The following is a 26,013-nucleotide window of genomic DNA, read 5'->3' on the forward strand; positions in this document are numbered from 1 at the left end:
AATAGTCAGCTTTTTATTTAGTACAACACTCATTCAAAGCATTTTGATCGCAAAGCTATATTTCATTTATAGAAAAAGTCGAAACAAAGCAGCAGTTTGTAGACACTCACATTTTACATTACATATTAATCTTCCCATGTGCGGAAGCAGTCTTTGTTCTAGTCGAAAGTGTGTACGTCCTGGGTAGTTATGAACGACGATAGAAAAGTATCTCAAATCTTCAATATATACACAGTTGATCATATTCTAATTTACGAATAAACCCATCAACATGTTGCAGAAGTTCTTAAACATTGTATTAAGTTACACATTAAGACAACACGATTAGTTTTATAGAATTAGCATAAGGCTGAAGCATGTAGGAGCGTGTTTATGTATATAACCCATATGTGGACGAAGTAACAGATAAAGCTGTACTGATAGAAGCATAGCTTCAGGTAAACAAAATCCAATTACAAAACGTTCATATGATATACAAACGAAGCAATTTGTTTGATTTTATATAAGTTCACCAAAGAAGTAGCTTATATACACGTATATACATTTAGATATGCAGAAGGTATGTTCACAGAAGTATTGTTTGAGTATAAACCATTTCAGCTGTTCCCATTTGTACCAAGTTAATAAAAATAATTTAAGTTCAGGAATAAGTGGGGGCCGAACTTAATGTTGGAATTGTATATTCTAAATAAAGCCATAAAGTTATTGTGTCGGCTGTATGAACTTTAATATGTTATCGTGTGAACTGCTAAACTTGAACGGTCCCGTACTTTACATAATGGTAGGCAATTTATATCAAACAAAAATAAGCATCAAAGTGACGACAGAATAAGCAGTCAAGATAGTATTGTTTTCAAAGGCACATTATACAGCTCCGCCTAATTGGAGTATGTTTTAAACAAACGGACGAACTCCAAAAGACCATCATGGCAGAAGTCGAACTGTGCCTACAAATAAAAAAAACATCAACACACTTAGGTAACACGCGAAACACTGTTACGAGTCACCGTTCTTTGCATTGTTTCTAATGGATATTAGGTTGAATATGTTATATCGTACATTACTTGAAGGTATGGGGTATCATCGTTACTCTCTGTAAGAGTAAACACTATTTCATCCTGTTAAACACATACAAATTTTGCGTGTATGCCAAAGAAATTTACATATACTGGATTTATTTATTTGGAATACTGGTATAATGTGCAATTGTATTAAGCACATATACATGTAAATGCGATTTTAAAATCTGATCCTATTAAAATGCCAAGCGAACCTGAGTGGGTACGGCGTTGGGTCTCCTGGCCTTGACCTTCCTTACGGCGTTAACCACATTGACCTCGTGCTCTACTTCCATCTTCTCCAAGAGGAATGCCATTACACAGAACAGCCCGCTCCTACTACCCCCATCCCTGAAAAAGATAGCATATTAGATTGATTAAAGTGAAAATAATTTCAAATGAAACCATATGTTGTCCCAATGAAACCATACTTGGTCCAAAGACCCGCAATCGAGATATGTAAAAATAAGCTTGGGAATAAAATCCAACGACAATGCATGGGTTACAAAGCTTGAATTTGTACTACCTGCAGTGGACAAGCACAGGCCCATTGGACGATGCCATTTTGACATCTCTCAGAAATGCAACATAGTAAGCAGGGCTGCGTGGAACATTTCCAGTCTGGTTCCAGTCTGTAAACTCAAAGTGTCGCAATGTGCTTTTGCCACCTTTACTCTGTAACAAAATTTTAAGCTACACTCATATAGACGTATATTTCCATTAATGTCATAGAAATCCCCTGGTTTAAAACTTAAAAGAAATCAATAATTTTTTTTATACTGTTCAGTGAAAGCAATGCAAGTTTCAAAATTACGCTTTGTTCTTGATGACATCCCTATACATTTTTACGTCGAATATTCCTTCTTGTTTTTAAAAAAAAAATCATCTTCTTTCAAACGATGTAAATTCAGTTACATGTATACGATTGATATAAGCTAACCTGTGTGTTTCTCTTGAACTCTATAGTTAGCCATTTCTGGATACTGTACTCGTTTTTGACTTTATCCCTCCCACATGAAATAGACAGTTGACCTTTATTGAGTTCTTGATTGTCCGCTGGATAATATTCACCTATATCCTGGTGGAAATAATGTTAAGTTCGTTTTTAATGAAATTCCATTTATATGGATTTGATTAAGACATATACATCTTCTACAATAAATAACTGAAATTTATCATAGTTTTCCGTCTTGGAATAACAGAGCAGTAAAAGAGAACTGTGCATATCATGTTATTTCGTCGTGTCGACTCATTACAGACTTTTGACAAAATGACACGAATTTATTGATCATCTTAATCGTACTTTTTTTCCATCGCTTTGCTCAAAGCTGACAATGCAGGAGCAATGTTCTTGGTATGCCAAAGTAAGGAAATCCTGAACAGTATTTGGCATCGGAGACTGGGCGACGATGTATTTCCGTTTCGCTTGAAACGCCTGCAATATAAATTGAATGTACTACGATAGTCGAACACGATATACGAACATATTACTGCAGTTAAAGGTAACGGTATGAATGTACGGCGAGGGCGAGCACGATATACGAACATATTACTGCAGTTAAAGGTAACGGTATGAATGCACTGATCTAAGCAATCAGAATAGGATTTTCAAACGAAGGTTCTCATAACGTAAATATTTAACAGATTAAACTGGCAGTATATGTTTGGAGAAACTACCGTTAAGAGAATTTTTTTTAAATAAAAGCCTTTTTAAACTTGATTATGTTCTTTGAAAATGTTACATAATAATATGTATATATATAAATGATTTCACAGTACACCCTTACATGAACAAAGACAGCGTTGACATAGTCTGAATCTCCATATCTTATTCCCAGATAAAGTCGAGGGCGGTATTCATCGCCTGAAAGTAATAACCCTTTTATTATATACCTTTTTAGTTACCATAATTTTAGATTTTAATAGCGCAGTATTTCATTACCGAATGTCATTTCAACATCGCGCAGTTATACTGGTCATGATATATGGTCAGCAGAGCTGAAGCGTCACGTATAGCTTGTTGATATATGTTGGGTGTTTCGTAAAGTGGGTAATGGGTACGGGATATTCTTTACAAACGTGTACCTGGAATATCTGCTCCACTTCTGTTCTTTCCTGTCTCAGACTTGTTTCGTTCTATAGCAAGGATTTCGCCGTCAGCGTGAACATGGGGAGAGTCTGTAATTTTCTACAAAGGAGAAATACTTTACATTGCCTTTTCGTTTGCGTTCTGAGCATATATGCATTTACTTATGTTTCAAAGAAACATATTACTAATACATTTTGAAAATAATTATCAATTTGAGCCTAATCGGTGGAATATTACTTTCTTTTGACTGTTTTTATCTGGATAAAACACTTTATATACCAAGTAAACATCGCTGTCTAATTTTCGGTATAACACTACTTATTGAGAGAACTGAAGATTGATAAGCATCCACACTTTGAGCAAATATCACATTGCGTTACATTAAACTGCCTGATAAGATCGCCCTTGCTTGTCTCGATCATGTAGTCCTGAAACTGTTTTCCTGGTATCTGCTCACAGTTAAATGTCAGGGTGTGAACCAGGGCAAGGTGTAGAAACTCGTACTGTTCCTGAAATAAGGAAATAAACACTGATATACTCATGATTCAGGAATGGCCTATCACAAATCAAGCATAAACAGTGCGTAGTTCAAATATAACATGCAAACGTAGACAAACAAACTTGCAAGAGAAATTATAAAACTGATAAGCAATTGAGGCTGCAAAGGGAGACAGTATATTTTTATCTGAGACAATATATGTCCAGCTATTGTATAAGAAGCATATCTTAAAGACGTGCATAACTGAGTTACAAAAAATAAAGAACACACTTTCTAAGGCAATATATAAAGTAAAAAATACAGTTTTATCGATATTGCCTGTACTGTACTTCTCTATTTCTTCGTCACTCACGCTACGTTATTTGTGGTTCAAGGATTTAAATATCAACCTACCGCTGTCTGGACCATGTTTGGCCTGTTCTGTCTCATATTGATGATGCATCCTGGAATCTCAACGGCCTTGTTCGAATTTCCTTCCTTTGTTAGAATATCTAACGCAATATAGGTCCCTGTTCGACCGATTCCCGCACTGAAAGGAACAGCCATACATAACATGTATCGATCGCAACAAATGGTTTAAGGCTATGAGCTATTAATTAATTTATAGAAATGTATTATGAACTCCATTATAAAGAGTGCTGAAAGATGATATAAATCACTCTCGAGTCCGTTCGGAAACCAATTCTGTGTCATCAGTGTCATAATTTACAGGCCAAGTAATGGTTCTGGTGGCGCTCGGAAACAGGACCTCTTGAATGAGAGGAGGACACCATTACTACAAGCCTTTACATGAGCCTTTTGAGGGAGATACAACACAGCTTCAGATGTGCTTATTGCTGATTCTGTTTCAACACTTGCAAAGAAAATCACAGTACTAAACATACACATAATCTGTGATATCTGTCTGTCCTAATGCTCTTGCACTTGAGAGCGATATTACTTCCCCTAGTTCGTTCTGTTTTGTTTTTTTTGAAATGGTCCAATAAAGCCTTATCAGGGTTGTAAAACATTTCTCGAAGGACGTATTAATTAAAATAATGGTCTTATTTGCTTATATGAAGCGTTCGGACATAAACAAGTACAGGGGCAATCAGTAATGAGAACCATCTTTCTAAACTTTATCAGCACCGTGACACTCTGATCTTTGACGTTCATAACATGGCAAGGGCTCTTAAATATGCAATAAAAACATCTCGCACTTGCAATACCATTCGAACCCCGTTAGTTCAAACAAGCTTGGTACGAATTCCTCGTTGGCACGAACTGGTACAAAATAAGAACAATTCTATGTTCAATTGTTTGGAATTCTCTATATTGCTCTCAAATATTACTTTTATAACAGGTGCAAACGTTCAAAATATGACGATAAATAATCCACACCTGCAATGAACCAGCGTTGGACCGGCGAGATGAGCAGTAGAATTGAGCACTCTATGTCGGAACTCAATCAGCGCTGTGACGTCCTCTGGGATTCCCCTATCAGGCCAGGCCGTGAAGTGGAGGTGGTGCAGCTGCCTCTCAGATTCGCCCTGAAATAGATATTGTTATGTATTCTAGCTGATGGTATTTGTCCCTATTATTAATTAAACATACTAGCGTCTTGTACGTTGAATCAGGCCATATATTCCTGTTTGTGAAATAACCTGCTTTTTGTGGACTCCATAATATACTATAATATTTTACGGACACCTCCCCCTCTCCTCCCTTGCGCCCTCTCTCCCTTGCGCCCTATCTCTGTCTGTCTGTCTCTGTCTGTCTGTCTGTCTGTCTGTCTGTCTGTCTGTCTGTGTCTGTCTCTCTCTCTCTCTCTCTCTCTCTCTCTCTCTGTTTCCCTCTCATATATATATTGCCTATATTTTTTAAAATGGCTCAAAGGCGGTGTCATTAAAATTTAAAGTAGTTTAATTGTTGCTTACGTCTGAAACAATCAAATGTTTTCCGGTTAATAATCTCGTCGCGTTCGCTTTACGCTGATTTCCATTGCATTACGTTGTGAAACAATAGCGTAACATCATGAATCTGTTTTAAATGAGATTGTCAAGATTGGTGCATAGTTGTAAATTGTATATACCTCAAACAATGCATCATTGTTAATGTTGTTCTTTTGTTGATGCCATACAGCCATGGTGTTGTAATCAAGGGGATGGCATATTGCTACCAAGTTTCAATTGATACAGTTCTTTGCAATCTTAAACATCACATACACTCTCATCCTGACACCAAATTACCTGACTCTTTTTTCATAAAAACTCCATTACGGAAGTGGATTTTAACAATCTTTACATTTAAGTGTACTCCAGGTAGAAACATATACTTCAACTCCGTTCTTAAGAGCATTGATCCGTCTACAAAGTAAGCGTTTATGTCGGATAGTGTTTTGTAATGCATTATTTATTTAATACTTTGACTAGTTCACTTTTTTCTACCTTTCAACATCATTATTATTATTGAATAAGTTTGTATTAGTTGTGTAATATTTTAAACAGCAACTCATAAGGAAGCATATGACGAGTAAAAGCTGGTTATCTTTCTTTGCAATGTTTATATTGATATTGATATCAATAAGCAGAATAATTTGGATACATCGCTTTAAAAATGTAATATAATACGTAAATATAAAGTAAATAAACATTTTATCGCTTCACTCTCAACTGAAAGCAGGAGGTTAAAAGTTTCAATACAGTGTCTATCGCTCTGTAAATATTTTGTGTTTATTCCGATAGCGTGAAGTCGAAATAATCATTAGCATTTACGGGAGCTTTAAGTTTAGTTTTGCTCACTACTTAAACTTCCGTGTATTTTGCCTATATTTTCTTTAAGCCTTGTCCAACTACATAATGAATGGTTGAGACGTTCAATGGTTTAAACTAGTAGACACATCCGAATCATTGATTGATTTGATGACTACGATTATGAATGTTAAGATTTAAATTGGTCGTCTAAGCACACTGGTAAATATAGAAAATACATAAGGTACACAATGGCTGAAATATTTCATGCGCTAAAGAAAGTGTGTGGCCACAGCCCGAAAGTACCTTTTCATAGGTCAACAAATAATTGCATACACTAAATTAATATTATAATTCGAGTACTGCATTTTGATTCAGTCGCGTCAACGGAACTTTTAAGTCATAATTCCTCGCTCTGATAGGTGCCCTTCACCGCGCTGTAGCTGACCGTAATATTCTAATTATTGTTAAGGTGTGTTTTGTTTCATTAATTACCAATGTATTTAAGAAACTTTCATAAGATACTGAAGTCATTGCTTTTAAACATTGTCCTTTAAGACATGGGCGGTACTGAAGTGCGTTTTTATGGACAGGCACTAACATTTAGGGTTGTTGGCGAAAAAATACCTCTCTCTAATAAGATCAAGTACATATGTCAGTTTCCACTATATGTTATTATTTGGTCAACTACCAAACTAAAAAGAAAGCTTGATACAAATTAAAGTGTGTTACCTTCGCTTGTAATGTGTATATTGATATCAGTATAAATAGTTTCATGTAATTGAGCACTTAAGGACTTTAAACGAACACATTTAATGCTATAGTAATGCTTGCACAGAGAAGGTTATGAATATTCTTCCGTATAATGGCAGTATTTTTGTGTTCTTTTGTGCTTATTTGTATAGCGTGAAGTGAGAATAATTATCAGCATTTACGGACGCTTAACATTAAGTTTTGAGTACTATTTAATCTTCCGGGTATTTTGCCTAATTTTCACAAGTTATGGTGAATGCTTGTAACGTCAAGTGTTTGAATTGGAAAGTACATACACCCGACTCACTGATTGATGTTACTACATATTATAATAGGTGTTAAGATTCAAGTTCGTTAATAAGGAACAATATTTCATTAAGAAAAAAAAATATATGCATTATAAACAATTATTTTAATTGCAGTCGCGGCAACAAAGGTTCTTATATTTCCTATAAGTCACATGTTAAAACAATATTTCATATAGGTACGCATTGAAATTATTATAAAAATGAACAAAAGTTGTGTATGTAATAATACATTTATGTTACAATAACATCGAACTACGCTTACATCATTTAGGAGCAGCAACCTTCTCGTAAACTCTGCATACTCATCCTCGCTCTGACAGATGACCTTCACACCGCTGTAGTCTTTAGTGGTCCCAACACGAGGCCAGTATTGCTCGCATTTCTCCTTCTGAATGGTATAAAACAGGATTAAGATACCAATTATACAATCTGTTTAAAATAGTGTTGAGTTTCCGTGTGTTACTAGTTGATACTTTCAACATTCAAAAGCCTTAGCGATTGCACGAATTGAATTTGACTAACACATACTTGAATGTCGATGTCTGTTCATATCAATGGTAACATTGCGAATATGTTATATACTAAAATGGAATTCGAATCTCGAAAAAAAAAGCATTTAGTGAATGAAACCTTTTTCAATATATTCATACTTTTCAAAATATTGGTATACTTGAATATTTAATTAAGGTTTTCCAATGTTTACGTGAACATATATCCGCGGGATTAAGTTTGGACAATCATTGAATTTATACCCCTTCTTCCATCAGGTTGGTAACCATGACAATCTTCTCCACCTTCTGTTGCCAGATCATACTCCAGAACATGCCAAAGTCTCCCATCTGTTTCGACATTGGACCTGGGGATAAAAAACACCATAGAAACGGTAGCAATCGGGTTCTGTATGCTGTATTTGTCATTCATGCATGTATATAATTGGTTGTTTCGTATTATTATCTCTTTAAAGAAAGCGTGTAATAAAGTAGTCCGTCTCATTCTTAAAACAGAATAGTACACAGGTAACTGATTTGTAATGTTCCAGTTAAATTAATTACTGGAGGATCAAAGCAAGCAAAAATGAAGGTTTCATTGACACGTAAATTTCTAAACCGTATAAATGCAATGTTTGTTCTTACCAAGCGAAGCAATGTACGCATTTCTCTCATTGAAACCCTGCAAATAGATTATCACAGTAAATTTCAAAATTGTTATAACTCTACTTAATATGTTTTTGATTCATTTCAATTTAAGCTCAACACTTCTTCACAATACAAATGCTATAGTAAACAAGCATTTGATCTGTATTCGTTTTATTGTTTACATACATCGATGTAGTTAGCATTGATGTAATCAGTATCAAAACCAGTCACTTTCACCCTCGTAGCATCATCTGCAAACAAAATTTGCATCCTAATAATATATACAGACAAACCTCAAATAGCAACTAATCTTGATATCAATTCAAAAATAACCAAAAATGCATGTTTAAATGAACAAATATATAATGAATGTTTATTAGTGATTACTGCCCATTGATCGGTTTATTTCTATACTTTAACTAATTTAACTTCAATAGTATTGTTACATGCATATAATGCCTTGTATCTGTTTTTTGCTTTGTTTTGAGGTAATTTGGCAGCGTCACAGCTCCTTGTGAGGCCGTCAGAGAATTTCTGCAGGAAATAAAGGGCAATTATAAGTCAACGAAATCCGTTTCATAGTGAAAATTATTAGAATTGATTTTACAGCATTTATAGTCCTTTATATTTGTTTTACTTATTTACATATCTGAGGAAATAAACAAACAAAAATAAAATGTACTTTTAATGCTTTATATTTTGTTATGATATGTATTAAACTGATAAGTACATCAAATTCCTCCTCATAGTAATCCAGAGTCTTTCCAGCCACAAACGCCGCAAGTTCCTCCACTTTCAGTTTCCGTTTCTCTATATCCTGTATGCCAATGTAGTAAACGTTCTCCTCAACTTTCTTGGTCAGTTTCCTTTTCTGGGACCTACTCTCTTCGTCGAAATCTATTGTGCATTGATGGGGGTTTATATTACAATGTGATATTGTCCGGTTCATTTGAACTGTCACAGGTGCATGCACAAATTGAAATTAACATGTTCTAGGTGCATACATACATGGACAATACAATTGCTGTAGGCGAATAACTATTCGGGCCATGAAACTGCCACCTGTGCATATTCGCACGGGCAATGGGACTGTCACATTTGCAGTATTGCTCAAGCAATTAAACTGTAGCAGGTGCACTTTTATATGAGCACTAAGGAAACTGTTTCTTGTACATTATTAAACGGGCAACAAATTTGTAACATGTGAATATTTGCATGGACAATGAAACTGTCATTTGTGCATAATTACACAGGCATGGAAACTGTCACAGATGCATAATTAAACGGGCAAGCAAACTGTCACATGTGCATAATTAAACCGGCAATGAAACTGTCACATGTGCACAATTACACGAGCAATGAAACTGTCACATTTGCATAATGACACGAGCAATAAAACTGTCATATGTGCATAATTACACGGGGAATGAAACTGTCAAATGTGAATAATTTCACGGGCAATGAAACTGTCACATATGCACAATTACACGGAAAAGGAAACTGTCATATGTGCATAATAACACGGGCAATAAACCTGTCAAATGTGCATAATAACACGGGCAAAAGAAACTGTCACAGCCGCATAATTAAAATGGCAAGGAAACTGTCACATGTGCATAATTAAACTGGCAATGAAACTGTCACATGTGCACAATTACACGGGCAATGAAACTGTCACATTTGCATAATCACACGAGCAATAAAACTGTCACATGTGCATAATTACTCGGGGAATGAAACTGTCAAATATGAATAATTTCACGGGCAATGAAACTGTCACATGTGCACAATTACACGGGAAAGGAAACTGTCATATGTGCATAATAACACAGGCAATGAAACTGTCAAATGTGCATAATTACACGGGCAATGACAATGTCACATGTGCATAATTACACGGGCAATGAAACTGTCACAGGTGCATAATAACACGAGCAATGGAATTGTCACATTTGCACAATAACACGGGCAAAAGAAACTGTCACAGCCGCATAATTAAAATGGCAAGGAAACTGTCTCATGTGCATAATTAAACCGGCAATGAAACTGTCACAGGTGCACAATTACACGGGCAATAAAACTGTCACGTGTGCATAATAACACGGGCAATGAAACTGTCACATGTGCATAATTACACGGGCAATGAAACTGTCAAATGTGCATAATAACACGGGCAATGAAACTGTCACATGTGCATAATTACACGGGCAATGAAACTGTTACATGTGCATAATTACACGGGCAATGAAACTGTCACATGTGCATAATTACACGGGAAATGAAACTGTCACATGTGCATGATTGCACTGGCAATGAAACTGTCACAGTTGCATAATAACACAGGCAATGAAACTGTCACATGTGCATGATTACAATGGCAATGAAACTGTCACAGGTGCATAATTACACGGGTAATGAAACTGTCACAGATACATCATTACACGGACAATGAAACTGTCACAGGTTCATAATTACACTGGCAATGGCACTGTCATTTGTGCATTTTTACACGGGCAATGAACTTGTCACGTGTGCATTATTACACGGGAAATGCAACTGTCATATTTGCATTGTTACACGGGCAATAAAACTATCACAGGTGGATAATTACACGAACATTGAAACTGTCAAGTATGCATAAATCAAAGGCAAAACGTTCACATGAGCATATTTAAACATACTTTAGGAAGTTTACATAAAACTGGAATTAAATGAAATGACGAATTCGCTACATCCAACGACATAGAAACTGTTGAAGGCGACGATAACATGATAATTGCAAACCTGTGCTAAAATATTATTACATAAATTTAACAGCCGTATATATACATACCTAATTATAACGCTTATTATCATTATGTAAAATATGTTTCAAACTAACCAACTTCTAGATCATCATCGTCTGTTGCTGTTTCTAAGCCACCACCGAGTATTATTCTGTCCGAAACATGGCTGTAAATAACGTTTGAAGTTTCTACTGAACGTGTGGTTGATGTGTTCGTGGAAACTTGCTTCTCTGGAAAATGGGTTATCTCAAAACATACATTGGGAAATACGAATTACAAGTACGACTTAAAGTCTTTATTTGGGGATATTATTGAATAAATTTAGGTATCCGATGTACTTTTTAGCTTGTCAATTTGTCCAGCCATTGGTAAACATATGTTGCCTGGTTACCCCATCAGATTTTGATATAAGATAAAACGGGAATTGCTTACTGATTTCTAATATGTAAAATAAATTTTCTTTAGGATGTTTGGTATTTATCAACTTAAATTGGCTATTCTTTTGTACAACGCAAAGAACCTTTTGTTTTTCACCACGTCCAGTTTCACCGTTCATTTATTTGTCAACATGGGGAAACATGATTATTGAGTTTTTTTCTCTCAAGAATAAAATGATACTGTTATTTCCTATACCGATTTGTAATTACAGATTTTATCAATACACAATAATGGTAATACTTTTAAGTACTGTTTTAAAATGAAAGGAAATATACATTTTACCTCCTTGAAAAGGCTCTATTGTGTGGTATTCATGATCAGTTTCTTCACTTCGATCTTCATAGGGTTTGTTTATTCTCCTAGATACAAATGCAGTAAAAAATAAACAAACAAACCGAAATAAAAACGTAAATAAGTAAGTTCTTTTTATATCTACGTGAAGCAGTATTTTGTATTTGTTGTGTTTTTAATAATCGAAATAAAACTATTAATATATTTCCATATTCGTTCCAGAAAGTATGATTTCAAAGAAAACAATGACATATTGTCGAATAATATACCTCCTTTTCAGGACGACAACAATTAGAACTATGACCACAACCAACACAAACACCCCTGTGACTGCTCCACCAATAACAGCTGCCAACAAATTGTCCTCGCTTTTCCCTTTCCCCGTATCTGTTCCTTTAACTAAATGATTTTTAATACAAACACTTACGTGCCTCCCGATTTAAAGGACACTTAAAACGTATTTATTTACAAATGCTAAATAACGGTTTTTAGAAAATATACATTTGTTACTTTATAATTAATTACAATTATCAAAATGTAATACACAGTAAACAACGTACCTTGCATACATGTATCGCCTACGAAACCATCGAAACATCCAGTAGTACACTTTCCCAAAGAGTCACATTTTGATTCCGTTGTCGTATTTGCACAGTTCTCGGAGCAGATGCTGTTACACATAGTACCATAATGGTTAGGGATACATCCATTCGAGCAAAAACCTTCTTCTTGTAAACATTGCTCATCTTTGCAGTTATTGCTGCAAGTAATATTACAAAACGGTCCATAAAATGTTAGCGGTTTGCACCCTAAACAAGCACCAGTTTGCCTTTCACAGTCAGCCGCACATGTAAGGCTACAACGGTTATCGCAAAAGTCCCCATAATATGATGACTCGCAATTCTCACAACGACCAGATTCTATGTCACAACGGCCGTCTACACACGTACTGTTACACACTGACTCACATAAATAGCCGTAATGTGTATTCTTACAGTTGGTGCACGTATGAGAGTCGATACAGCTTATGCAATTCACAGGACACTGAACCTGATCTTGACATGACCCATCTTTCTGGTTGCACATATTGCCAAGACATACCTCAGAACATGTTTTATTACAAAATGGTCCATACTTGCCATTATAACACGCGGTACACTCCCCGTTTTGATTGCAATTGCCACGACAGTAATCACACACCTTATCACATTGGGATCCAAAGTAGCTATCATAACATCCATTACAATTTCCTGAATATTGCCCACATCCCATATTACAGCTGTCGACACACTTATAGTTACATTTCTGACCATACCACCCAACAGTACACCCATTGCATTGAGAATTGTCACTACATGATGTACAAGTGTAAGGACACGTGGTTTCATTTATACATTCACCAGTGAAAATGTCGCAACTACCACTGCAGTTACACGTTGAACTACAACCTGTGTTATACATTCCAGGAGGACAAACCGAGCAGGAAAAACCATCTGTGCATTCTTCACAGCTTGAGATACACTCACCGTCACATGTTGATAAATAAAAACCTTTCTTACAGTCACATTCTCCATTGATTCCACATATGCCTGTAAGGCAGTTCGTGGAGCATTTAAATTGACATGTCGATCCATAATACCCTGGTTTACATGTACACGACCCATCTATAGTACAGGTGTCTGTAATACAGCCGGCTGAACAAAAAGAACCACATTTGAAGTCCCAGTGCCTTGGTCTACATGTCTCGCAATGTGTTTCATTTTTGCATGTTACACAGTTTGTTCCTACGTACGTACACAATTTACAGCCACCATTCGACGACATGAAGTATCCTAAATCACATGATGTACAGACACCATCCGACAAGTTGTGCCCTATCGCACAAGATGTGCACTGTTTTGGATTTCCCGTTTGGCCACAAGATTTGCAATACACCGGACAAGGTTGACCAACTACAGAGATAAATATGTTGTAAATTGTAACTTACGATAAAAATAGGATAAAGCCTACAAGGACGACCTCAGCAGTGAAAAACAACGAGCTTGGTAAAGGCTCAAGATTAATGATCCGTTCAATGCGATACACAACGCTACACAGGATGCATTAACATTTTGTCAAAAGGACAACACAAAAAGAATGATACACAGCATTTATTGACTTAAGAAAAAATAGCTTGGCTACCGCCTTAGCTCGGGCCAATACAACTTTGAAGTACCGATAATAGCAAATTAAGATATGCAAACGCCAAGGTTTCACTGAACGTGCCAGGACGGTTTCATGAACCATTACTTATCCTTGGTAATGGTGCATGAATGTGTAAAGTATTTGTTGTCTTAAGACACTGTGTGTCTCTCTTGTTATTTGTTTGTGTTTGATACATTTGCTATTAAACCTAATATTGGTTTAGCTTTAAGTTAATGTGCTTGTCAATGAATCTTTGTTTTTGATACATGCTATAAGAGAAAATTGACTATTAAATATTGAAAAATGACCACGTGATTTTATCATCGATCTGTTTGTCTACTGTCCTGTTCCACATACTACTTTATCTAAATAGAGGATGTTTTTAGAATTGTTTTCCCTTAAAGATTTATGGGTATGGTATTTGTTTAGTATCTGTTGTAACAACAGTACCGGCAATACTATTCCACGTTGTTCACTTCTAATTCACAGTGAGTTAAAAGCTCAATGATATCATGTGGTGACGCAGTTCTATATATATTATGTTAGCATACATGTTTGGAGAAATTTGAGAAAAATGATATTTAAATGCGTAAGCTAGACGTACGAAGTACTATATTCGACTCTTTAAGTACATGTGTGTACCTAATATCTATATTACTTCACAACGCTTATATGGTCGTCAGAATGGCATCTTGTTTAAGATGTCAGTTGGTTGAGTGATGATCATTGGCAGTGGGCAGTACTATTGCAAGAAAGCCGAAAATGGCGTCAAGAATTTATAAAACATGTAAAAATACAATCGATATTTCTTACGCTGAACTATATAAAATTTAAGGGCCTCCCGCAGTTCAAAAATGGATGGCGAAGGCCAAAAATTAAACCGATTCAAAAGTTCATTTTTTATTAAGTCTTGAGGAACGATCTTTTTTGGATGTAAAACATACATTCTTTGTGACATGTTTTGGTGAAATAAGGAGTTGACCTAATTTTACAAAAAAACAACAACGATTTAATCAGATTATGGATAAAAACGTGTTCAAATAGTTTTGGAAAAACATGACGACATTATAACTTTATTTAGCACGTTTTGTGTCAAAATGCCCAGACTACCTAATCAACAACGTTTTGTCTGTTCTTTATGATTGCGTTTCGAAAAAGAAAGACATTCAAAAAAATAATAAAACGCATGAATTAAATTAATTTCCTGGTTACAAAAATGCAAATATCTTCCTTAAAAGAGCAATCACTACAAAGCCTCAAGACATTGTTTATGTGGAAGTACTGACCATTTTGACACAAAATATTCATTTTGTATTAAGTCATATTGGGGAAAAATGTAAATGCTTTATGATTGGAAATCTGATACAAAAATCGTAAAAATTTCTAAATTCCAAATTACAGCTGCACATGTTGCATCGGATACATACATTGTGCTTGCTACATATTCAACCTCAAAACTAAATAAAAAATGTTTTTTTTAAACATTTTTACTTTTGGTCTTTAAAACGACTTGTACACTGTTAAAGACCCTTAAGTTTAGGGTCTGTAAGGTACGTAAAATATTTCTATGGCGATTGCTCTTACAAATTCGCCTAACTATTTCCTTTAACATGCTTAACATGTTGTTATTAACTTATTTGCAAAAGAAAAGTTTCCTTCCGTCAATTATATTGTTGAAATGACGTATTAAATATACATAAAGTGTATGACAGGATACTGTGCATACAAATTTAGTGTTGCATTTGATGTTAAAATTTAAACTGGTTCGGTTGCTGAATTTATCGTCCTACCCGTTAATAAATATTCCGTTGTAGATAAATTTTCCCAAGCCGATGCACTAACCTATTATATAATATATATATATATATATATATATATATATATATATATATATATATATATATAACATCTTAATAACAAAAAAATGAATTTAAAGAGAAAACAGACAATACAGGTGATTTGAAAGGAAATGGTTAAACAACTTACACGTAAGTTGACTCCAAATTAACAGCATGCATACACTAGTACATGTAATACGTGCACACGTGTCGGTAATCATAGTTTCCTATATTTTAGAGTTATTTGTTCAACTGACTATAAGAAAAGAAACTTGTAAATATATCCAGATTGTTAAAGTTTGAGTCAAATATGTCTCACTCATATAGATCCACTGAATCATTGACTGTATAAACCTACAGCGCTTGTACTAAACACGGAAGTTATAATTCGTCATGAGCGGGTACTCGTTGAATGTCCTAGACCATGATAAGCAAGTATTAATGCTACAGTCGACTGCACATATTAAAAAGCTCAAAGGCAATGGATAAAGGTTGTCTAAATAGAAAAACCGTAGCGAAACGGTGCAATTGTATTTATACAAAGCTTTAGAGAGATATTTGTTCGGGAGATTTAGGATGGCTAAATTAAAATGTTAGTGTAATGGCAGAACCTTTAAATAAAAAAGTATTCATATTATACTTAAAAATTAATGTACATTAACCATTTTCTAGCAGGATATAGTCGAGTTTGTGACTATATCAGGTGCGATTGATGTTTAGGCTTAAGCATAATGTTATTGAACAGAGGGGCGCGTTTAATTTGAATTAAGCCTCTGCCTCCACGGGCTAGAAACATTAATTGATTACACATTTACTCACTCATACAAATAATCATACCAACATCAATGTTAATGCGTTATTGATGGATTAATAAATACATTATTACAATCTAAAGAGAAACCTTGATCCACTTGTTTCTCATGTTCTCGATTTAACGTATGGGCACCAAAAGGCTTATAACGTACAACTTTAATTGACGAATAAAAGCCTGTCGCACCGAAAGAACAGTTCTAAAGACCTTAATTAAAACATTATTAAATGTATAAGCTGAACAATTGCTTGTTTACAAAGTGAGAATAGTAATTGGCATGTTACACTACTTAATCACTACATAAACATATGTACATGTATTTTAGTAAACGTCCGTTCTTATCCGGAGAAAAGTATTTATACTTTTTTAACATCGTCGAAATGTTAAAGGTGGCGGCGGGATCCTCCAATAAAAACACTTGTCAGCGATAAATGGTGAATTTGGTAGTATTCAATGTATTCTTGATGTTTTATTTCATACATACATTTTGTTATTTAGCTTTGTGTCCATTGAAATTACCAGATAATTGCGAGGAATTCTTTTACAGTAGGCGTCCCTACATTAGTAACAAGAGTAATAATTTTATGAGCACATATATGAACTGCTTGAATAGTTTATAAGTGTATCTTGTAGGTAATTTTGAAGTAACGAATATGCGAGACGTTCTTATTGGTAACAAATTGCCTTTTGTTATAAATATCAACATGTCTTACAGCTCCTATCTTAATTACACACGCATTCTTATTCGGATTCTGCATCGAACAAAAACTGCATACTGATTCCACGCCACCAGATATAATAGGTGTTTAAACAATAAAATGGCCGTATAGTGCCCTTGTTAAATGCACAAGCCGCAAAAAAAAATCAATTTAAAATAGCTAAAATAGGTACAATAATGGTACACTTTGACTAAAAGAAAGTTTCATGTCACGCCATTTTCTATATTCACTTTGAAACATTAAACGTTTAGCTCATACCTTAAATAACTGTTCTGCTAAGGCCTCTAAAACACGATATGTTCTATGGGGAACATATGCATACAGACCGAACACTCATCATTTAGCAATTAAGACCATACGCCTTTTGGGGCTTACGTTTAGAGACCGAACCAATTTCAAACGTATGAAGAACAAACGCATGTATAACGGGACATTTATACCGACCCCGGATGTACAAAATCAACTCCGTCTAGTTACTGTACTATTTTTTTCAGGTGTTACATACAGTATACCAAAATGTCAATTCTGTATATATATATATATATATATATATATATATATATACAAATTCAACCTTTGGGACATTTTGCCTATTTGAACAACCTTTGGAAGACATTATCATTACATGCTATATATCCTATAATAATATATCCTTTGCATATTCCTTCATAAAATATGCATAATTAAATGTAGTAAAGCAAAATTAATGATGTTTTTTTCCCAAAATACTAGCCATCGAGAATATACAATTTTTGACTGTCGCCTAAAGGTAAAGCGCCGGATGTTCATGAAAAAGTACAACCTTTGGGAGAAGTACCCCAAATGTTGTACTGTATATGTCGCCGAAAGGTTCAATATTATATATAATGTAATTTGACTACTTAACTCAGCCGGTAGAGTGGTCTGAATGTTTCGCGGCAGACCCCGTTCGAATGTTTTAGTCCTACTGACAACGTTAAGATGCCAGTTCGGTAACCATGATTTATGTAGCCATCTCCTCAATCCTTTCATTATATTGTCAAATTATTATTTCTTGCATTTTATTTGCTGTGTTCATAACAATATATGAAGCTTATTTTAATTTAAAGTCGGGCTAGGTTGTGATCTTACTCTCACACTAAGACGAAGATTTATGAACCTTAATAAACAATACAACAAAATATATGCCATTATTAATAAACCATATACATGTTGTTTGTCCAATGACATGCTCTATTGCCGTTTTCATCATTGCATTACTCTTGTAAAAAAGCAGCATTGTTTGCACTTATGACTGGGTTGCTGAATTGCTTCAACCACCAGTTGGTGTGTAAGCTTCTTTAAACTCGCACTCGGGCCTTGCCCATTCGACGAGTGCTCTGGTAAGAGTGTTAGTTATCTAAAATAATTCAAGAATGGTGCACAGACACAATAAAACCCTGGTTTGAGCCAATCAAATTCTTTGACGTGCCGCAAAATATAGAACTGTCACACGGGACCCCGATTAACGTCCATCCCGGAAGATGATTAGTATATAAGTGTTGCGGTTGGGAATAGAAACTGCTGTCCCTGGATTGACTAGTGTGACACAAGACCACGGAACCACCCGGAAAACGTTGACAATCTATTAACCGTGTATTTCGGTATTTTCTCCCTATATATGGCGATACCGATGAGCAATGCGATGGTTGTCGGAATAAATCCTCCGGCGGGATTATGTATGCCAAAAACGTGCCCTGGTATCCAAACGCGTAGTTAGCAGCTAGCCTATTTCATTTTCGTGAGCTGGAAGAACATCAATACTTATGAAACGGGTATAAAAATTACAAGTTATTATGACTATATGCAAAATGCAGCATGAATGACTCATTTAATAATAGTTTAATACGAAAAGTTGAAATTGTTGTGTATGATGTCCACATCCTGTTATGCCAATGCCAAAACGATTGTCTGATTGAGGGTCAGACATCGACGGCCCTATACTTGGATGAAGAATTGACGATTGGATTTTAAATATGTCTCTGGTGTAATGTTGTCTGCGATTGCATACGTTTTCTTCTCAGACTTAAACAGACGTGTCGTTGCAAACCCACTGTTCCTATATTTTAAATAACAAATAGAAACCACTCTTTGCTAATATCTACCGTTATGGCATTCCTTAAAACACCTAGTGCACGTGCGTTTTTCAAAATCATTTCAGAACTGAAAAAAGAGTGAAATCTATATACATTGTTAATTTATTATGTTTTCAATTTGAAAAAAACTGAAATGCTATGAATATATGTAAGTTTCACTTGTATCTGTTTGATTGTTAAACCAATCGAAATAATTATGTGAGGCTTTTTTTCCAAGAAAATAATGACTGCAAAACAAATCAGTAACGTATTATTTCACTTGAGAAACAACCACCAGAAACCATACAGTAAAATTACACTAAGAAAAATGATTTGTTTTAATGAATGTAGTGCAGTTAATCTCTAAAAAATATTTAAAGGTGCACTTGACAATTATTCTTAAATATTTGATACGGTATAAAAGCGGTTACAGCAGGCAAGAAAATGCACAATATAAGATTATAAGTATCTCCCATGGCCGAGAGTGTAAGATAGGTTCATTCCGACCCGAGCGTAGAGTGTTTTGCGGAAACGAGGTTTACCGAGTTTCCGCAAAACACCCTGCGCGAGGGTCGGGATGAATCTATCTTACACGAGCGGCTATGGTAGATGCTTTTTCTCCCACCTCAGTTAAACAAAATTAAGTAACAATGTATTTTTTGCTGGAACTCTTTTGTGCTTAGTGAAAATAATTGCGTATGAATATGCGATAGCACGTGGTTGTCATGGATATGCGCGCAATGATCCAGTTAATGTAAATAGTCAAATCGGTCTTTTTAAATAGTTCTAAGGAGAATGAAGCATTTTTCTTGAATGCTGCTTGAAAACTGTTTTATGGTGACATTTGAAGCGAGAAATAATTGATTAGCGTTCTAAATATTACCATAAGACAAGATTTCCTTGATGCTACTGACGACAGTCTTCAACAAGGGAGGTAATTACAATGTTGTGACCATTAATAAAGGAGTTCCATACGGGCATTTTATCTTCGCCCGTGGGCAAGATAAGAATATCTAGCATGGTTAAATTATTGGATCTACTTATCTGAGGTGGGAGAAAAGAAGGTACAACACTCGCCCCAGGCGGTAGGTCCTGACGCGAGGCCAAGACTGTCTGTACATCATCTTTCCGCGTATCTATACCCCATTTAAACACAGCGACACACGAACATTCCCTAGATTGAATATCAAATTGATATTGCCACTAATCGTTTTTTTTCTTGAATCCATCGTGTATGCGGTCGAACAACTTCTTCCTTGTGTCGATCACTTTGTGGTTAATAAAGGTGATATGGTGCCCCTCTTTCCCATTTCTAACCTACGCCCCTTAGAAGGGGTTTACATACTTAATTATTATACTGCTCCAGACATTAATTAAGTAGAATTGTATTTTAAACATTGGCATAACACATGTAAATGGGGGGTAGACGATGTATAACAAATATAAGATATTTTGAACGTTTGCGATTCAAAGATTCATTTAAATATGTATCAAAATGAATCTAGGAACAATTTAATTTATTCAAAAATGGTTCTTATATAGTTTTCCCATCAATTTATAGAAATTATTTCAATTACAAATCGAACTTCAGTTTTCCAGACATACTCATTCGTTTCACGATGTCCCTCCCGGAGGAGTCCGACTGCAAATATTAATTGTTCAGATATTAAGAATGTGTTCATTGGTTGCACAACACCTAGTTTAGTTTAAACTCTTTTTACTAATTTGTGGGATTATATTGTTCCTGAAACAATTCTTAGTCAGTAAAACCTTTAAAATTGGTTATTTTGTTTTGTATTCGAATAACAAGGGACCACATAAATCCGCTGGCGACTTTTGGACACCAAATAACTGGGAGTTGACGTTTTCACTTAAACCCAGGTTATGGTTACACCATATAAGTCGAGACAACCGTTGAAGTATAAAAAAACACGAAAAGAATGAGGTCACAGGAGCGGAATTTTATACAGGATAATGAGGCCTAAATTGAAATTGATTCGACTTTTTTTATTGAAATCCCTGTAACGGAAAAAGATATATCACAAGTTTAGAAAAGTCCTCGGTACACACAGAACATAATGCTTGACAAACCTATTGACTATTTGACATACGATTTTGTTTTATTTTGACTGACGAAGAGGTGTATCACTGTTATATTATTGAAAGGCATTTACTGCATGTTTTAAAGACTAATTAACACATAACAAACACTTTGCAAACACGTCAGTAAATGTAAAGTTGTGTTTATGTAAGGTTTATTCGTGTTTCTTAACATGACTTTTACCTCAATTATACACCAATGATATATCTAAATCAATACGTTGAATAAATAACTGAGTCGGAAATAAAAATGTATGTTTTATAATCATCAAGGTTTAATCGAAATCATTATTTAATTTACATGGAAAAGAGCTTTCATATGAAATACGTTTAAGCGACATACAATATACATGGATTTTTATTACTTCTTCAGGAAGGATCGCTTAAGATCATATCGTTCTTTACATGAAGCTTACAAAGGCCATTTTTCCTGCAACAAAATAGAGGGAAGAACAGAACAATAACACTAACATAATTTTACGGAATATTTACATTTGTTTGAATTGTATTCATAATCTTTTTAAGTTCTTAACCAGACGACTTACACTGAGCAGAGATTATCGGTTGAAAATTCAAAACAATTTGTACTTTTGGGACATATAAATTTGCATAGGTCCTTAAGTACGAATGTCCTGAAAATCTTGTGACAAGCATATCATCAACTTTTATGTATTTACTTCAATCTTTGATTTCGCATAACTTGACGTAAGAACGTGAAGGATTCTGTATTTAAGACACAACCGTTTCATTCATTGGTAGGTATATTGTCCTTAAGTCTATAATAAATTCATATAGTGTACTAGATGCCATTTTTTCTAAATCGAACAACTTATAAAATATTCAGTGGTTCACATATATTTTACTGTTTGAAATTATGAAATAAAACGAAAAGGACTTTATGGACTTATGCATGGCATAAAGAACGATATATTAATCAGCTTTTAACACTACCGAGACCGGTAAACAAACACTTATTATTACAATTATTTTGATGATCTATTATCCACGTTGTGGTGACAAAAAAATATTTTTCTTTTCTGTTTTCGTTTTTACATGAAAGGATGAGGTATTTCAGAGTATGATTTTACAAATCGGTCTAACCATAAACAATTAAATACATGTCACCACAAATACATAACGTCAAATGAACAAACGCATCAAGAAAAAAAATATCGGAAAAAATGTTTATATTATAAACAATTTTTCAATTCTTCTCATTTAAAGCTTGTACACAACCATTGTACTAATAGAAGTCCAGAATGATACATGGTATATGCTATGCAAGTTGATGGTAAGCTTCGGGTTCAAGTACATTGTAGGTTTTTGACCCACGCCTAATTCATTCAATAAAAACTATTCAAATATAGAAAATAAATTATATCCAGTGAAAAAGAGCATACATTGAACTAGGGGCGACATGTTTATGTCTAGATAGTCAAGTATGGGTGATAATTACCTCGTACTTGAATACTTAATTAGAAAACAATCGAACGCGGGCCGTTTGAAAAACAAAAACAAACAAAAAACCCAAACAAAAACAACATAAATATGTAGATAAACATTTGAAAAAACAACTAGAAAAATAAATTAATACGAAATGTCAACATATTCTTTGGTATTGAAGAAGTTTTAGAATTCAGATAGTAGTGAGGCAACTGGGAATTCAACAACAAAGAGGTCAGTTCACATTGTTATATATGTATGCACACTGGACGAAACGTCCTGATCTCAGAACACTCTCTTGCCAATGAACTGTCCGCGAGTCTTACTCATCCTTTAAAAATATCAAAGTTACCGTACTCTAGCTTTTACATTTTTAAGAAACGCATGCTATCCAATTTCTAAATTACAACAAGTCAAGACCAATGAAAAAAACTCATTTGGCAAATTTCCCACAAACAAATGGGATTAACCCACCCCCTTGGCCTCAGAAATATGTTTCAGTCACACTTGGGGCTGTGACGGAGTCAAGCAATAACGCAGCCTCTATGGGGTGCGGGAGGACCTTTATAAACTCAACAACGGCAATAATACACGCCAAGTGGCGACATGTCAAGCCCGCTAAATAAGCTTCAGACAAAGTCAGAATATTGTCCATGTTATTGCAACACAGACATACATGGAGTTCAAAAGTAAGACGAAAACTATTTATATTTAGTATGATATATTATTTGGTAACGTTCAACTTGGAAAATTAAAAAAAAAATCGAACATCTCAAATTATTGTGTACTTAATTAATTAATGTTTCAATAGTACTGTTTCAAATGTTGACCTCTCAGTGTTACCTTCAGGCCTGGCTGATGTGTGTGCTACGTCGCCTTATAATTGTGAAACCGTTTTGAAAATCCTACTATGTATGATCAATACAGCCAGGACAATGTTTTCTCAGGATCGATTGATGTACTTACGTTTTGTTGAAAATCCTTGTATACATGGTAAAGTTTCAACCCGGACTAAGTTCAGTCAAAATAGGTTATATCAACAGTATTCATTTTGATATTTAACTTGTATTGTGTCCTTGACATTTGACGTACAAATCATTGCTGTGCGTTCATACCGCTTGTAGGCTCGTACGATTCCGATCGTTCAATCCTCATAAACAGACAGAAAAAAGGTACATACATTATCACTACGAAATCGTGGCTTAATAAAATCAATCTTTATTAACAGAACAGAATAGACCATTCCGAAACAACAGTTTTTCTTAAAATCCTCTTTTCTACGATCATCATAATTATCAAATCACTATTGAACCCATGGACAAATCCCGCCAAATATGAGATACTGCGATGACCGTGATAGTATGCAACTGACTGGTATGTTTTGCCTATTAACCGAAAACAGTAATCTAATATCTACAGCGTGCTTAAAAGATAAAAGAGACATTTAGAAACGTTTAAAATTATAAACATATATATATGTTATAGCACCATTACTGATGATAACATTTTACTGAAAATAATTCATCTATGCCATATTCTAACATGACACATACTACTCTTACTGACAATATATTTTTCGATCCCTAAACTTTACTGTTAGGCAGAGATAAAATATAAATGTCATGCGTAGGCAATTAAAAAGGCAATTTACTTCTATGTCCTTTTATGTTAAAATGTGTTTACACCTCAGAGGAATAATGAACCCACAAAAACAAAAACAACCAAAAGTAAATAAAAAGCAAAAAAACAAAAACAAATGCGATAACATTAAATGTAAAAACCTGTATGCAAAACTATATTCTTTTTTTAACACAGTTACTTTTCGGTAAAATTTTCTGATCCTAAACAAAACTTTACTTTTAGGCAGAGGTAAAATATTCATGTCATGCGTAGGCAATTAAAAAGGCAATTTACTTCTATGTCGTTTAATAATAACAAATGCGATAACAGTAAATATAAAAACCCGTATGCAGAACTGTATTCTTTTCAAACACAGTAAATTTCGGGCAAAAGAAAATTTTGTAATCTGGTAAAATACATGACAGCCTAAAGCGTACAGTCGATATTATTTATAATGTTATGTGACAAGAATGCGACCTCATCCTACAGTTTGTGGTCCAAGTTGGCACCCAACAGGTCAAATCAAGTCCTAAGTTGTGCATTAAGTCACTCCGGTTTCTGGTTGATGCCATAATATATACCTAATAGGGAAAATAATGTCCCGAACAGTACATTTAATGTACTTTGCCATGACAACGCGGCAAAGTAGTCAAAATATGGGGACAAACTGGTACTAAGCTGCACACAAAGTGTCATTGCCCAATAGGCACATACTAGGAACATACGAGATATGACCTTAGGCTATTTATGTGATGTTCAGAGTCGGGGAGCGGTAAATATTTATGTTTTATGTATGCAAAATATTCCTCTTTCGTTAGAATGTTCATTAAACAATAATGCCTACTTGTGCGACAACCAGTAGGCGAAGGCCACTATTTCCTGTTCAGGACTTCAGTGTCGCGTTTAAGTGCATTCTAGGACGGTAACAAGAAAGCAAAGATCGCTTTATGTTCATTTCAGGATTTATATGTCTTTGTTATATTTTTACAGGGACTTGATTTACATTATGAATGCATGCATGTGCTTTAATTTTTATTTACATAAATTTTAAATAAAACAAGTATAATCACAAGTAATTTGTTATTAATTAAACACTGTTTTGACATAATTATATACTG

General features: G+C 34.7%; 1 protein-coding gene across 2 annotated transcripts; it reads right to left on the bottom strand.

The window, feature by feature from the left end:
• Positions 1–16,511, bottom strand: LOC128206326 (receptor-type tyrosine-protein phosphatase kappa-like). 2 transcript variants are annotated; one of them, XM_052908704.1, is made up of 21 exons: positions 16,258–16,511; positions 12,648–12,847; positions 12,357–12,486; positions 12,079–12,155; positions 11,454–11,588; positions 9,303–9,469; positions 9,019–9,106; positions 8,759–8,823; positions 8,570–8,606; positions 8,189–8,292; positions 7,699–7,824; positions 5,027–5,175; positions 4,040–4,175; positions 3,528–3,656; positions 3,144–3,246; positions 2,846–2,922; positions 2,362–2,493; positions 1,999–2,136; positions 1,585–1,733; positions 1,274–1,409; positions 1–947 (listed from the first exon to the last, which is right to left on the bottom strand). In XM_052908704.1, the coding sequence occupies exons 1-21, from the start codon at positions 16,287–16,289 to the stop codon at positions 879–881; spliced, it is 2,379 nt and encodes a 792-aa protein (XP_052764664.1). In that variant the 5' UTR covers positions 16,290–16,511; the 3' UTR covers positions 1–878. The 2 variants fall into 2 exon arrangements, with proteins under 2 accessions (XP_052764664.1, XP_052764663.1); XM_052908703.1 differs by having other exon boundaries at positions 12,648–14,039.
• Between the last annotated feature and the right edge of the window lie 9,502 nt (positions 16,512–26,013).

The sequence above is a fragment of the Mya arenaria genome, chromosome 10 (assembly GCF_026914265.1).
Source record: "Mya arenaria isolate MELC-2E11 chromosome 10, ASM2691426v1".
In the NCBI taxonomy this organism is placed as follows: Eukaryota; Metazoa; Mollusca; class Bivalvia; order Myida; family Myidae; genus Mya; species Mya arenaria.

Excerpts from the sequence above, each read along its gene's own strand:
- LOC128206326 (XM_052908703.1), bottom strand. The coding sequence starts at position 16,330 with ATGATTACCGACACGTGTGCACGTATTACATGTACTAGTGTATGCATG. Across the intron at positions 12,156-12,356 it reads GTTGTCGTCCTGAAAAGGAG|GAGAATAAACAAACCCTATG; the intron begins GTATATTATTCG and ends ATTTGTATCTAG. Across the intron at positions 2,137-2,361 it reads AGCAAAGCGATGGAAAAAAA|GATATAGGTGAATATTATCC; the intron begins GTACGATTAAGA and ends TATTTCCACCAG.